We start from the raw sequence: 16,640 nt of genomic DNA on the forward strand, positions 1-16,640 counted from the left end.
TTAATATTATCTGCTATTACATTGTCCCCCTCAAGAAAACTTCCACTCTCTGTCTTCAGTCTAATTATTCCACTTTTTGTTTTTCTCCTTTCACTTATATACAGTACCTAAAAAAAAGTGTTCCCCCCTTTACCCACTGATTGGGCCATTTTCTCTTCAGCCTGTGCTTTTGCACATCTGATTACCTTCTTAGCCTTATTCTGTCTAACAAGATCTTATTGTCGACTCTGTTCACACCTTTGTATTAGGTACTATTACTAGGACTTACAATGTTTATTCTGTCTATATTTAAACCGAAGTATGTTGGATTTTGTCCCCCCCTCCCTCCCTCCCTCCTTTTGTTCTGTACCCATTTCCCCTTCCGTGTGTAACGGAACAAATCCTTTAATAAAAATTATATAAAAAAAAAAAAGAGAGGGCCATTTGTTAGGGATTCCACATAGGAGAGATTACAGCCATCCAGTCTGCAGAGGACCAAAGAGTATATTAGAGTCTTCTATATGAGAAAGGGTCTGATCTTGAAAATATTTTTTAAATAAAAGGCAGTTTTGTGAGAGGTGCTGAAAGTGTGGATTTATGATAACAGAGGAATCAAGGATTACACAGTGAACTTTTGCAGTGCCATCGTTAGAAAATTAGATTGTGGGAGGTGAGATTTTGCAGGATGGTAGGAAGAGGATCAGCTCAGTCTTAGACATGTTTAGTTTAAGAAAGTACTGGGACATCCAAGAAGAATATCAGAGAGACATTTGGAGACACAAGTAAGGAGAGCATGAGAAAGGTCAAGGAAAAAAGATAGATTTAAGTATCATCAGCGTAGAGATGATATTGGAAGTCAAAAGAGCTAAATAGTTCAACTAAAGAGGATGTATAGAGAGAGAATAGGAGAGGACCAAGAACAGAACCTTGAGGACACCTACTGTTAATAGAAGTCAGGAGGCAGGTGTTTGCCTTTTAAAAAGACCACCTGCATGATCCAGAAACTGCACCGTATCCTGGCATAAAATAACCCATCCAGATATCCGCAAAGCCCCTGAACAGGGCGCAATCCAAACCAGCACTCCTCTGAAAAGGGGACACCATTCTTCAAACTCAAGGGAAGGCACCAGAAAAGGTCAAAGTGAGTACCTCCAGCGGCCTGGTACCATCTATGCACAACCGCACACCAGTGAGGACTTCTTTGGGACCTTAGCCACACACCCTATACAAATTGAAGGTGAGATGCAATATCTAACAAATTTGATTGGTTTGAATAAGTGGACTTGGATGAGGAATTAGCCAGTCATTAGCAATTGGATCCAAGCAGAGAGTGGTTTATTTTAGTGCATTTTTTCAATTGAATGTAACAGTGTTTACAGTTCATTTTTATCATTGTATACAATAAATGTACTACATTTTCAGCCAATCCCACCCATGACATTATTATATTAGCGCTGCTTTCTTATATGCTTTTGTCTATTGTGTAATTTTGGTGGCCCACTATAGCCACATCTGTGCAGCTGCTTACCCAAACACAGTCTGAGAGACAACCCGCAATAGCGCCAGGTACACCATATCCATTGGTAAAACAATCTTGAAGTCAGGAGGATGTGGAATCATGAGTGAGGACCGAAAATAAATGATCAGAGAGGTAGAAGGACAGCCAAGAGAGGGCAGTAGCAGCCAAACCTAGGGTGTAATTGAATAGGTGGTCCACAATGTCAAAAGCAGCAGAGAAGTCTAGAATAGTAGGTAAAGAATTGTTGATCTTAGATTTTGCAGCATGGAGATCATGCAGACTTTTGTGAGTTTCAGTGGAATAGACACAAAATGGAAGCCAGACTGGGATGGGTCAATTAAAGAGTGGGAGGAGAGAAAGGAAGTTGCAGACAATATGCTCAGGGAGTTTGAAAGCAAAAGGGAGGAGATAAATGGGTCAGTGGCTGGAGAGAGAGTTTGGATCAAGGGTAGGTTTTTTAAGGGTAGGGAAGACAAGAGTATGCTTGGAGACAGAGGAGGCAATGACTGATTAGAGGGAGAGACTGAAGAGGTGGGCTAGATGGGAACAGGCAGTGGGAGAGAGGTAGGGGAAAAGGCATGAGGGGATAAGGTTAGATGGGAAGTTGGTGAGTGGGGAGGAATGGATGAGGGCCACGACTTCTTCACCAGATACTTGAGAGAAGGATGTCAGGGTTGGTAAGAGGAATGAAGGATGACTGTAAGGATAAGGAGATGGTTGGTTTCTGATGGCTTATATTGAAAAGTTGACACAGGAAAGGCCACAGGGAGTGAAATTAAAGAAAGAAAGGTCCATTAGTGACAGGCAGAAAGGTGTATTGCAATTTTTTCATTATAGATAGATATATACATAAATATTTAATGTAATGGTGTTTATTGATCTCCTAATGACAAGAATTTAATATTTTGATTTAAAGGTCTTTGTTTCCCTGCATACATGTTCTTTGCTGTTCATTTCAGGTCTCATCAGTATATTGTAGCATTTAGGGAAAAACATGCTAGCTAATATCCCAATACATGAGGCTAATATAGCAAACACCTCTACAATGACCATCTGTTTCCCCTTACTGCTCAGATAGGCTGGAATGGCACAGACCCACACACTGCAGAACACCAGCATGCTGAATGTGATGTACTTGGCCTCATTATAGATGTCCGGTAATGTCCTCACCATGAAAGCCAGAACAAAGCTCACAGCTGCCAGGAATCCCATGTAACCCAACATGAAATAAAAGGCCAGCACCAAACCCTCATTACATTGGATGATGATAGTCCCAGGATATGTGTCCATGTTGTACTCTTGAAATGGAGGAGAGACTGACAACCATATGACACCATTCAGGACCTGGACAGATGAGCAGATCACCACTAAGGAATTTGGTAATTTGACTCCAATCCATCTTCTCCAGTAACTTCCAGGTCTTGTGGCCTTAAAAGCGATGCAAACCATTATAGTCTTGGCCAGGACTGAGGACACAGCGATAGTAAATATGATTCCAAAGCAGATCTGCCGCAGCATGCAGGTTATATCCACTGGGCGACCAAGGAAGAGAAATACACAGAGTAAACTCAACTCTAGAGAGATGAGAAGAACAAAGCTGAGATTCCGGTTATTAGCTCTGACAATCTGGTTTTTGCGGAAAAATATAAATATTCCAAATATGATTACAAGTATTACAGAAAATAATACAGCTATACTAGAGAAAACCAAAGTTATAGAGTTCACTTCATATGAAAGAAACTCTTGTGATTTCGAAACGCAGATGTTTTTAGCATCATTGGGCCATTCAGTGTTGGGACATTTCACACAATTTTCATTGTCTATGGAAAAAAAATGACATAAAATATGGCATTAATCAGTTATCTCAATCTCTCTCTTTCTTACTCTTAGAGAAAATAAAGGAAAATCTTGTGGGCAGATTGTATTTGAGAGCAATGCTAGTTGCTGTTGGGTAGCATGTGGGATGAATGTGAGCGCATTCCTTGTGGGCGGGACCATATGCTGATGAACAGGTGGTGGCATTTGCATGAAAATCCACTGTCAACGTAATATGTGATAGAAATATTGTAGCAATGGTGTTGCCCTCATACTTTTTCAATTATATCCCTGTCTATATTTTCCGCTCCCCTTATTATATATTTTGGCCAATTATAGCCCCCTTTTTGCAGGCAACTCTGCAATTGCTGCAATTAATATTTTTCGCACAAAATTAACTAGACTGAAAAGTTATTGCTACTTTAAATCAAGTTGTAATAATAAAAACTATGTCCACATACTGTATGTAATGTTTTTTTTTTTTTTTTCTTAATTTTTAGATCAATGCTTATCTGTTCTGCATCCTGTCTGCACCCTTTAGTATGTCTTTTCTAGGGAAATGCTCCGACCTTGGTGTAGGAGGGGGGCTGCCGCTGGCCATGATACCGCCCCCTACTCCACTATCACCACTGTTGGTGCCCTCCGGTTCCCACTGCCACTGTTTCCACCCCCCACTGGTCCTGCCATGGTCACAGGACCGGCACATGTGGAGTACTGTAGCTTCCTCAGTATTCTATGGTCTGCACAGACTCTATGGCCTGCTTCAGCAGCAGCCCATAGAAGCTAAAATATGGTATTGGCTCCTGTACACTGCAGATGACAGGCACCGAGACCAGTGCATGCACAGTATCAGCCTCAGAACTGCGCATGTGCAGACCCCAAATTCTATGGGTTGCAGCCATAGCAGCCCATTGATGCATCCCAGGGGAAGGGAACACCTCTCAATAGTACTGACCTGGCTGAATGGCAGGTCAAACTTCAAATAGGAAGTCACTGCCAGTCACAGTGAATCTAGTGCATTCTCACAGACTGCATCTGGCTTCACTTATTCAGAGCACAGTGGCAGATTTTACCTGGAGCGACTGCAGTCATGCAGCCCATAGGTTAAAAACTACCACTGCTTTTTTATACTACTTTCTACCTTTTATTTTAATGCAGTGAATGCCTTTGTTTCCTCATATATCCTATAAGGAGTATGGGTGTGGGTCCAGTTTTCCTAAGGTGTGCCTGACTTGATTCTCAGCCTACTGCCCATGTACCAGTTAATGATTTTGTAAATCCTCCCATTTTTCTGTGGAAGCATGAAAGGGTTGACCCTTACCCAATGTTCCTTTTCTCTTGTGTGCTGAAACCTTTTTCTTCTAAGAACACATCCAGATATAATTTGCCTTAAGGGCCCCATACACTGTGCGATTTGGGTCCAGTGAATCGGGCTGAGAAATAATGTGAAATCGGCCCAAATAGCATGTGTGTGACATCTGATCTGATATGTGGTCCTATGTGCATCAGATCGGAGCCAGAGATCAGACATGCTGCATGTAAGATATTTGGGTCGGACCCTCTCCCGGCAGTAGGGAACGGGGATCCTATGCGATACATCACATGCAGAAGTACCACAGTACCTAGGGGAGGAGTTGCATACTGTATGGGGGCCTTTAAGCTGGGTAATAACATTGATAACGTTGTGTAATATGCTGATGTGGTTGCCATGGTGGTGGTTATTTGACCATGAATGAGTTCATTTCCTTGGTATTATTATTAGTAGTATTTATTATTTCCTAACTTAGGGCCTTATTCTAGTTCACTCTTTCTGACAAAATCCTTCTCAGATGGACAAAACCATACGCACTGCAGGTGGGGCAGATGTAACTTGTGCAGAGAGAATTAGATTTGGGTGGGGTTTTACTTCAAAGTGAGATCTATATTGCAGTGTAAAAATAAAGCAACCAGTATTTACCCTGCACAGAAACAAAATAACCCAAATCTAATTCCATCTGCACATTTTACATCTGCTCCCCTGCAGTACACATGGTTTTGTCCATCTAAGAAGGATTTTGACAGAAAGAGTGAACTAGAATAAGGCCCTTAGTTGCAGATAAGAGCAACTTGACTCGTTTGCCTTTTTTTAACTTATTGCATCTTTTTCGATGATAATGTCTTTAAAAAGCAATTAAAACTACTCAACTTAAAAAAAATGTCACCGGGTGCTGGATTCTAATTAAGGTTTGTTGTATGACAAATTCAATATTTATTTATTTTGTCAAAATAGCTACTTGAATGAATTAATGTGAATTCATTTTCTCCCCTTCAATTGTACTTGAAAAGCAAAATATAAAAAAATTGTATCCATATACTGTACCAGATATTTCTCCCTCTGAGCACGGCACACAATTATAGCAACATTCATGGTATCCTTCCTTTGTTGCTTTTCTGAATCCATCCAAACACTTCTCAGAACATTGCCCATGTGGCATCTATTGAAAAAAATATATTTTCCAGCAGTTTAACTGAACATTCCAACATTTCTCCATCTTTTTACATTTTGCATGTGGGAGTGATGTTTTCAGTCTGCACATGTGGGGGGCGGGTGGCTGATTACATGACGTCAACTGCTCACCCAGTCTTTGGGCAGGCACACAGTCTCCACTGATGGATTTTTGCATGGCCTGAAGAATCATTTGATGGTTGGTGTTTATAGGCAGGTTGCGCTGTGTATTACCACTTTCCATAAGAGGCATAGAAACGGCTTACCCACTTAGACTCTCATGGTGATGTCTGATATCTGGCATTGCCAAACGAAAAATGGTAAGGGCATGCCAGAGATACTGTCAGTGGCCCGAAAAATATTGGGACAGCGACTGCATGTCAATGTCAGAGGATAGAGGACCAGCAAAAATCCATTCTAGGCTATATATACACCTACAGATGGGGCATGGCTCATCTTTGCAGGGGATGGCGATGGCGACGCCAGCTGCTATCCCCCGCCAGCCACCATCTGTATAGCGAGAAGGGGACGCGTGCGCAGGAGAGGCGCGCGCGTCGCGCTTCCAGCGCTTCCCCCAGGTAACCGCCGGCTTGTTGGTGGTCACCCGGGGTCCCCGCCGCCTGCCCGCACACCCCCCTAACCCTGTCCGTCTCCCTGAAGCGGAGACGGACAGGGTTCCCGTCGCCCCGCCGACGGAGATTGAGACGCACGCGCGTCTCAGTCATAGGGCGAGCCGGGCTGCTGGCGGATCGCCAGCGGTGACGTTCTGGCGATTCTCCAGCAAAGAAGAGCCCGGCCCCATCTGTATTATATAGGAAAAGAATTAGGAATGCACCTCACTCAAGCACAGTGGTTAATGATTTCTGTTTTGTGCACGGTTCTCCAACACTTTGAACTTGTCACATATGAAGTCAGTTCAGACACTGCCAGCTTAAGTCAGGCCATTCCACTCATCAGGGTTTTGCAGAAGCAGCTGGAGAAAATGGAGGAGGAGCTAAAACAGAACAATCATGTTAAGTATGTGGGACTTGTAGAAGAAGCCGGTCATGCTCATGACAAGGATTCTAGGGTGGTCAATCTGTTAAAATCAAAACACTACATTTTGGCCACCCTGCTCAATCCTAAATTCAAAGTCTACATTGTATTTTTCTTTTCAGTGGACACAAGTCTGCAGAGGTGCAAAACTGTTAGTTTAAGTGGAGCGTGACACAGCAACAGTTCTTCCTTCATTTATCCCACAACTGGGGCTGCGGGGAAAAAGCTGCATTTTCATAGCAGGACCACTCGCAGTGATGCAGGGCAGTCAGGAGCAAGTTTGGCATTCTAGTGTAGACTGAAAGAGCTTCCTACTGTACAATTACTGACATGGCTACTGTCACTGCATATGATGTTATTACCATTGAAAGAAAAATGGAGGATTCTATCGGTGACAGTATCCAAGTGGACATTTCAGACAGTCCATATCTATACTGGCAGGAAAAAAAGAGGCCCTTGTACACACTGGCTTTATGTTACCTAAGTTTCCCCCTCTCCAGTGTGTGCTCCAAAAAAAGTTTGTAGTGCAGCCAGGAACCTTATCAGCAATCAGTGTAGGAGGTTGCTTCCAGAAAACGTGGAGAAGATGATGTTTATCAAAATGAATTACAATTTCCTCCAGATAGAACAACAATTGCCTCTGTGAGGATGAGGATGTGCACAACACTGAGGAGGAGTCTTTTTACTAGACATAGGGGGTGGGATGCAGATATAAACTATGGGCATGTAAGACAGAGTAGTAAAACTAGAGTCAGTAAGAAATCAATAGATCATCGAGATCACAACCTAGCCTTAACAGAAAAATAAACATACACTGAAATGCTTACTGGCTAATGCAAGAAGCTTACCAGGAAAAATCGGGGAACTGGAAACTGTGGTCATGAGGGACGATTATAATATCATTGGTATAACAGAAACATGGTGTAATGAGTCGCACAATTGGGCATTAAACATGGAGGGATATATTCTCTACAGAAAAGACAGGGAAAATAGAAGTGGCGGGGGTGTGTGCCTTTATGTAACAGTGTGAGAAAGATATGAGCTCAGGTATAGATGAAGATAACATGGAGGCCGCATGGGCAGAGATAACTGATAATAACAAAAAAACTAATAATAAAATCTTAATAGGGGTATGCTACAGACCACCGTATGTGAACTTAAGGGAGGAGTCTCTACTTCTCAACCAAATCAAAAAATCGTCAGATCAGGGGCAGGTACTAATTATGGGGGATTTTAACTTACCAGACATTGATTGGATAAACGAGACATGTCAGCAAAAAGCAGTGGGTTTCTAAACTTACTCAAAGATCAGTTTATCGGGGGGCAGGGCCACGGCGGTGCAGGAGTGAGGAAGTGGGAGAGCGAGCTCCCTGACATGAACTAAACCTAGTACACCTGCGGACCCGTCCAAGAATCTGATGCCCAGACAGAGTGCCTAAACCTGGGGGACAGATATACCTGGTGCCCGCGGGTCGTCCGGAGGAGTGTGGAGTCCTGAGGTGTGCTGGACGGAGCAAGTAGTGACAGCCGGCACCTGAGAGCGCGAGGCGAGAGACGGACACGCCGGGGGTGCAGGGGGGCGCAGAGGAGTGACGCAAGCAGGAAGCCGCGAGCCGGCGCATCCTCCCTCCTACCCGGCACACAGCGTGGAGCTGAGCGGCACGTGTCACCGGGAGGCAGCGTCAAACAGCAGCTAACAGGAGGGCTGAGCTGGCGCAGGCTGAGGAAGAAGCCACCTCCTCCCCAGCTCAAACAGGAGGAAGTACGGAGGTACTGGAGGCAGCGGCAGGTGCAAACAGGAGGCTGGGCAGGCGAAGGCTGTGAGAGAGCTATCCTCTCCCTGCCCGGGAACGGAGCCCTGAAACTCAGCAGCCACTTGGCAGACGCGAGAGGTGACAGACGGAGGTGTGAGCAAGCCTGGCGAGGGGTGGCATGATAGCATCCAACACAGACTCTTCACTGCCACTATATTGCAAGGCCGCCAAGTAGCCCCACAGAAGCCCAACAAAGGGGATACCTGATCTGTGCCCCTTGCCGAATGGAACACAGCCAGCAGAGAACAAGAGCAGGCGCAAGGAGGGGAATACCCCTATACAACAAATCCATAGAATTCCTCAGCAGAAAGTAAAGCGATATTTGAACCTCAATGTCCAGGAAGCAACAAGCCGGTGCAGTATAATATTTGCATTACTATTACTATCTGTGACTTTGCATGCATTATCTCTGGCTCTAAATACCTGTACAAGGGGACAGAAAGTAAAGTGATATTTTGAAATTTCAAAGCCTTAGAAGCAACAAGCTGGTGCAGTATAATATTTGCATTACTATTACTATCTGTTTACAAGCATTATTTCTGGCTCTAAATACCTGTGTGGCACATAAAAGGTAACTGAGATAGAGAAGGTCGGTGTGCCCTAAGCAGTATAAGGGGACATTTTGACAACCTGGACCTGCTCCTATATAAAATGGGAAAAACAGGTAATACATCAGCTGCTGCTCAGTTAGAGAGGTGTGCCCGCAACCAGAGCGGAAATACGGCACAAACCCCCACATCTACACCGCAGGCCACCCCAACTAAAAATAAGAGCCCAACCCCAGTACCGGAGATTACACTCCAACAGGTATTAGAGGCAATAAATAATTCTGAACAACGCTTGTCCGTACAAATCAATGAAGTGCAGCAAGATATGGCCGCAATAAAAACTGAGCTAAAGGCAACCACGGAGAGGATTAAAGAGGCAGAGGTCCGCATATCAGCACTTGAGGATACCAACAATCACTGGTCAAATAAATAAAATAAGATGGCCCTGCAAATCTCAGAAATGAGGAGCAAGATGCTGGATGTGGAGGGAAGACTTAGAAGGAACAACCTTCGTTTTGTGGGTCTGCCGGAGCATGAGGAAGGAGCAGATGCATCCAAGTTTATTGTAGAATGGCTTTGTGTAAAATTTGGGAAATCTTCATTCACTGGTCACTTTTCGGTTGAAAGGGCACACAGGGTGCCATTTCGGCCTCTACCACCCGGTGCCCCTCCTAGAACTCTGATTGCCAAGATCTTAAACTTCCAGGATCGGGACACCATATTGCGTCTGATACGCGTGAAAGGGCCTTTGGAGCACAATGGGGTTAAAATCTCAGTGTTCCCAGACTTTGCGTTGGAAGTACAAAAAGACAGAGCAAAATGTGTTGAAATAAAAAGAAGACTGCGAGAACAGGATATAAAATACTCAATGGCTTTCCCCTCTAAGTTAAGGGTAATATACAAAGACGAGACACTGTTTTTCTCCACACCCAACGAGGCGGCTAAATGGTTGGGTAAAATATCCCCAGGCGGTCGGCAGCTGGCGGACTGTTAATATACGGGACACTGCAGGGGGAAAAAAAATAGATATGTCATGTCAGGGAGCCCCCTGCAAATTGGTGGCTTTACTGGTGTAGCCCCCTAAAAAAGAGGGATTTTATTGTTCTTTCTTGTTTTTTTTGTTTTTTCTCTTTTTTTGGTTGTTGTTAGTTTTTTTTTTGGGGGGGGGTAGAGGAATAGGTATGCCTAGGGATAAAGGGTATACAGGGAGGAGGGAGGGATATATGTGGGGAGGTTTCAATGTATGTTATTTAGTCTATGTATGTTATTATGTAGGTACAAGCTCATACTCGGGGGGACACGTAAGGGGGTATATGAATGTGGGGTGGTATGGAAGAAATGATGTCTGTAATTGCCTGCCCGTACTAGAGAGCAATAAACCTCAGGAAGAGGGGCATGAGGGAAAGGGAATTAGAAAATGGAACATATGCGGGCTAAATGATAAAATAAAAAGGTCCCTTGTGTTAAACCAACTTAGGCAATACGGGGCAGACATAATGTGTCTGACAGAAACACATTTAGTGGGTCGGGAAGTTAATGGCCCTTAAAAAATTATGGGTCGGCCATATGTATCATGCCCCATTCATGTCCTCATCCAGGGGAGTCTGAGTTTTAGTAAGGAAAACCCTATCCTTTACCTGTAACAGGGTATCTATCGACCCCGGGGGATGCTATGTTTTTATTGATTGTGTGATTAATACAATGCAAATGTTATTATTGTCAATATACATTCCGCCGCCATTTGCATACAAAGTCTTGATTAAGGCCTCAGAGTTTGTGGCCCTCTCCCCACTTTCGTCAGTACTATGCATGGGTGACTTCAATAACGTCTTGAACCCCCAGCTAGACAGGTGGAGGAGTGTTTCATCGGGAGCAGACAAAGGAAATATGGGCTTCTCCAACTTTATTAAGGATATAGGATGGGTAGATCCTTGGCGAGAGCAGAATCCAAGTGCACAACAGTATTCCTGCTTCTCAGCCACCTATGTAGCATTTTCCAGGATCGACATGATGTTGGTATCCAGGGAATTCATACCATTGATTCACAGGATCGAGTACAAATCGAGGGGAACATCAGATCATTCCCCAGTATATATGGAATTCGCCGAGCCTAATGAAAGGGGGTGTAACTTTTGGAAACTCAATCCTATGTGGCTGCGAAGTATTGATCAAAACACGGATCTAGTGAGTCAGTGGCAGGAGTTCTGGGAAAGAAATCTGGGAACTGGTAGTCTGCCTATAATATGGGATACTTTCAAGGCGTTTATGAGGGGAACATTTAGAAAGCAAATACCCGAGGTTAAAAGGAAAAGTAGAGAACATATACAGGCAAAAGAGAAGGAATGTGCTGACAAGGAAATAGAATATCGCATGAAAAAGTCCAATACATCATATTTAGAGTGGCAGGAGACCCAGTCAGCCTGGCTTGAGGCTGTTAAAAAGGCCAATCTTAATAGAATGTTTCATAGAGCCATACAAAAGTACCAAAACGCTGATCGCTCAGGGAAAGACTTAGCCTACCTAGCACAGGTAGAGAACCCTCCAAATAGCATACCAATGATTAAAAATCAAGCAGGGGTAATTGTGAACACGCCTGCACAGATAGGGGGCGCCTTTGAGGCATACTTTACCCAGCTATATGAAAGTAGGTTAGAACACGATGCAAGGGAAATAAAAAGCTACCTGGGAAACATACAACTACCTAAGCTAAATGCGGAAGACTCTTTGGAGATTGACACCCCCCTAGAAATTGAAGAAGTAAGGAAAGCCATAAAGTCCCTACCCAGCGGGAAAGCCCCAGGATTGGACGGCATCCCAGCTGAGGTTTATAAAAACTATACAGAGGTACTCGCACCCATATTATATGACACTCCTAGGGGTAGCTTCGAGACGGGGGCCGTTCCGAAATCCATGACTGAGGCCAAAATAATTGTATTATTAAAACCAGGCAAGAACCCATTGGAGATGGATGCATATAGGCCTATTTCCCTCATCTCTTCCGAGGCAAAGGTATTGGCCAAAATTCTTGCAGAAAGGCTGAGCAAGCATATCTTTAAATTGATCCATACAGATCAATACCGCTAGGGTATCCGTAAACGGCTGGACGTCTCCTTCTTTCCAACTCGCCAGGGGGACAAGGTAGGGGTGTCCGCTCTCCCCTGTCTTGTTCGCCCTGGCGATCGAACCCCTAGCATGCTTGATTAGGCAATATCCAGGCGATATAGGTTTCGGGGGGGGGGGGGTAGGCCAGATGGAGAGGATCTCATTGACTTATTAATTTTCTTAAAGCAATATACAATATCTCTCCCTTTAATTCTGAAGTGGATTGAGGAATTCGGGAACTTCACCGGTTTTAGGATCAATAAGACCAAAACAATAATCTTTCCAGTAGGAGACCCAGGGAATTATCCCTTATCCTCTCCATCACCGTTACAATGGGTTACAACTTTTAAGTATCTCGGTATCTATATATCCTGGGATCCTAAAGAGTTTATTCTATTGAACATACAACCGTTTTTCAAGTGGATAGGAAAAAAAAATCTTGGAGTAAACTGCCGCTGATCGCGGCAGGAAGGGTCAATTTAGTGAAGATGACAGTTCTTCCTAAGTTTTTGTATATTTTACAACAATCAACAATACACCTCCCAAAATCACTATTTAGAAAACTTAATAGTATTATATCGTCATTCATTTGGAACGGAACCCGTCCGAAGATCCAACCTAACAACCTAATGAGGTCAAGGACAGACGAGGCATGGGGCTCCCCGACTTCAGGAGATATTATATTGCCTCACAGGCAGCGCAATTAAGATCATGGTTAAGAGAGGAGGAATATGGGAACCAAATGGCCAGAGCACTAGTAGCAGTCTCTACACCAGACATCGGCCCTCTACATAGGATTATTCAGGGCAATAAATGCCCTGGGGACCTACCCCTAGTTACACAGGCAATGAAAATATGGCAGGAAATAAATCAAAATATGGGAACAACTGATCTAGACAAGGAATATCGAATAGAATATCTTTTAACATCTAGGGAAGCTTAAGATCTACAGATTAGAGAAGTATGGGTTTCCTTTTCAGTGACCAATCTTACTCAGGTTTATGGTACAGGGGGAGTTAAAACCTTCCTGCAGCTAAAAGAGGAGTACAATTTACCAAGGACATTCTTCTTTCATTATCTCCAATTGAGAAGCACCTTAGAAGCATATTTTCCCAACTCTCCCCCCGAGTTCGGAGAATCCCCGATTAAAAAAATCATTAAATCAATAGATAAAAAAAAGTAGTGTCAAGGATTTATGGAAACTCGGGAAAAAAGAAGTATATAGATGGTTTAACATCACTAAGGGGGAAATGGGAGGAGGATCTGGGGGAACTTAGCGAAGAGGAATGGGTAGCTGCAAAAGCTGTAGTGGCTAAAGCCATGAACTCGCTTCATATCCAACAGACCCAACTACTCATCCTCCACAGATCTTACATGACAGCTACGAAACTTGCAAAATTTGCCGGGAGGGCATCGTCAAACTGCCCCAAATGTGGAATCCTTCCAGGGAAATTTATACATTTAATGTGGGAATGTGGACTGGTCGCCGAGTTTTGGGATAAAGTGATACAAGCCATAGTGGCTACTGGGATTGTGGAAGCGATTCTCCTCCCAAAGTGTTGTATGTTAGGAGTAGTTGCAGGTAGAGGCGGGCCAAACGAGAAAATGTATGTCAACAGCTTTTGCTCTATAGCGAAGGTAATGGTGGGGAGAGCATGGATGTCTAACATAGCCCCAGACTATGAGGCCTGGAAATCACGAGTAAACTATGTTATTGAACAGGAGAAACACTTAGCACACGGTCGGAATACACTAAGTAAATTTCACAAAGTCTGGAATCACTGGATACAATCACCCGTGTATAAGGAAATTAATTTACACTAATTTACACAGAAAAAAAATAAATAAATAAATAAATAAATATTTTAAAAAAATACATTCTAGCAAAATTCATCAGTAGGGCACACAAATGATTACACGTCTGTTGACATTTATAACACTAGAAAATAATTTGAATAAGAGGAAAACGAAGTGACGACCAGGCACAGAGAAAGAGCTAGGAAGAACCATCCATTGTTTATTTATCTCACACCCAATGCTAAGAGTAAAAGAGCAGGAGAATACATATGTATATGTTTGCTGAGGTAGGGAATACTGAGAGAGGAGAAAACTGGTGAATAAACGGGAGTCCCCCCATAAACCCCACAGGGCAAGCAGGGTTAAGTATAAGAACTGATAGGGCATATAAGCTGAGAAATGAAAAAGGGAAAACAACCCCTGTGAACCTCCATGTGATAGATGAGTGCATATACCTATGAATTGTGTTGGAAATAGCGAACTGATTAAGGGTAAACCCTCCCCAGTGTATCCCTTCAGGATAAGTGAGTGAATGTACCTAAGTAGTGTAATTGTATTGTAATTAAATGTACGTTTGTTATGTAATTGTTATTTTGTAAAATTAAATAAAGATGATAAAAATAAAAAAAAAAGATCAGTTTATCCCAGAAACGGTAGACGCTCCTTGGCCCTTATTCTGATCGGTGCGGCCCGATCAGAAATATGCGGTGATGTCCGTCTTGGCGAATCCCCGCCTTCCGTACGGATCGCCACCTCCGTCCGTATGCGGATATGTGGCGGTCCGCATGAATGTGGACGGGGATACGCCTCCTCCATGGTGGGAGCAGCCCCTGCATTCGATGGTCGCTGAACATCGAATGCAGGGCCGCACGCTCCACCAGGTCCCGCAACACAAGACCACACGGACACTTGTCCGTGTGAAATCTTGTATGGGGGCGGGCAGCTGACATCCGGTGATGTCAGATGCCCGCCCCGTTCCCACGCGTCATGGCCTCATTACCATGCATACGCCCCGCGTTTGCATGGGAACGCCCATGAAACGCGGGGCGTATGCATAGGGTAATGAGGCTAAGTAGCCCCTCACGCCCCTCTACGCCCCCTGTGCGGCGTATAAAGAATCCATGCGGCGAAACCGCCTGCACATGCGCAGAATGACCTCTGCACATGCGCAGACGATAAACATCGGCGGCCCGTACGCAAGCGGGAATATCCGCACCGATCAGAATAAGGGCCCTAATGAGGCACTATTGGATTTCGTATTAACAAATAACATAGATTTAGTTTCAAACACCAAAGTCATTGAACATCTAGGGAACAGTGACCACAACATGGTTTCACTGGAAATCAACTTCTGTAAACTTCAACATACAGGACCGGCAAAAATACTAAACTTCAGAAAAGCTAACTTCGAATCATTCAGGGAAGCTCTAAAAGAAATTGAGAGGGAAGCGGTATTTGAGGGGAAGAATGCAGAGGAAATGTGGGATACACTAAAAAATGTGATCAAATCACTAACAATTAAATACATACCAAAAGTCAATAAGGGTAAATTCAATAAAAAAGTCATCATGGTTGGACAAAAAAGTTAGGACAGCAATCAACAATAAAACTAGGGCATTTAAATTCTATAAAGACATTGTAAATGAGGAGGCATTCAACAAGTACAAAGACTCAAACACAATTTGTAAAGGCGTAATCAAAGTAGCTAAAAGGGAAAATGAAGAGCGCATAGCCACTGAAAGCAAAACCAATCCCAAGAAGTTTTTCAAGTATATTAATAGTAAATGAATAAATAAAGATAGCATAGGCCCATTAATCTATATCAATGGTAAAAGTGTTACAGAGGATAAGGGAAAAGCAGAACTGTTAAATGAGTTCTTCTGATTAGTGTTTACTAGATTTTGCTAAAGCTTTTGATACAGTGCCTCACAAGAGGTTGATAAATAAAATGGAGGACCTGGGATTAGGGGCAAGAATTTGTAGATGGCTAGGAAATTGGCTGTGTAATAGAGAACAAAGAGTGGTTGTGAACAGTGGCATATCAAATATGATACCAGTACTAAATGGAGTGCCACAGGTTTCGGTACTAGGGCCCATTTTATTTAACACATTTATTAATGATATTGGGCTAGGATTACTCAGCAATGTATCCATCTTTGTTGATGACAAAAAAACAATTAGAGTTATTACATCAACCGAGGAAGTCTTCGAGCTTCTGAATGATTTTAACAATCTAGATGAGTGGGCAAAAAAATGGAAGATGAGGTTGTGGATAAATGGGGGTGTGGTGTTAGGGTGCCGTGCTTTGGACTATCTAGTGTTCTAGGCTGCGGGGTGTACGTAGGTACACTACAATACCTAGATGCATAACAGTAATTGGGGTACACCCTAGGGTGTCACTCCGCGCTCTCAGTTATTATGGGTAATTTCTCCACAATGTTCAAATGATAACTCTGACTAGTAAGGTAAGTTCAATTGAATATTTGGTACTTGTTTCCTAGCACGGCCACAATCGTGAGTAATCGTGTCCCTTAATTAACACTCCC

At 43.4% G+C, this 16,640-nt stretch overlaps 1 protein-coding gene across 3 annotated transcripts in view; it reads right to left on the minus strand.

Annotated features, from left to right (window-relative positions):
• Positions 1-1,318: 1,318 nt before the first annotated feature.
• The window catches only part of LOC146078403 (vomeronasal type-2 receptor 26-like), a 166,046-nt gene continuing 150,724 nt past the window's right edge, over positions 1,319-16,640 (minus strand). For 2 of the 3 annotated variants that reach the window (XM_083186115.1, XM_083186108.1), the window contains exons 3-4: positions 5,673-5,787; positions 1,319-3,318 (exon numbers count right to left, since the gene is read on the minus strand). In XM_083186115.1, coding sequence (XP_083042241.1) covers positions 2,396-3,318; positions 5,673-5,787 — 1,038 coding nt within the window. In that variant the 3' untranslated portion in view covers positions 1,319-2,395. Of the gene's footprint in view, positions 3,319-5,672; positions 5,788-6,633; positions 12,780-16,640 lie in introns of those variants that run through there. The other variant, XM_083186124.1, reaches the window with a different exon arrangement.

The sequence above is a fragment of the Crinia signifera genome, chromosome 1 (assembly GCF_055691185.1).
Source record: "Crinia signifera chromosome 1, ASM5569118v1, whole genome shotgun sequence".
Lineage (NCBI taxonomy): Eukaryota > Metazoa > Chordata > Amphibia > Anura > Myobatrachidae > Crinia > Crinia signifera.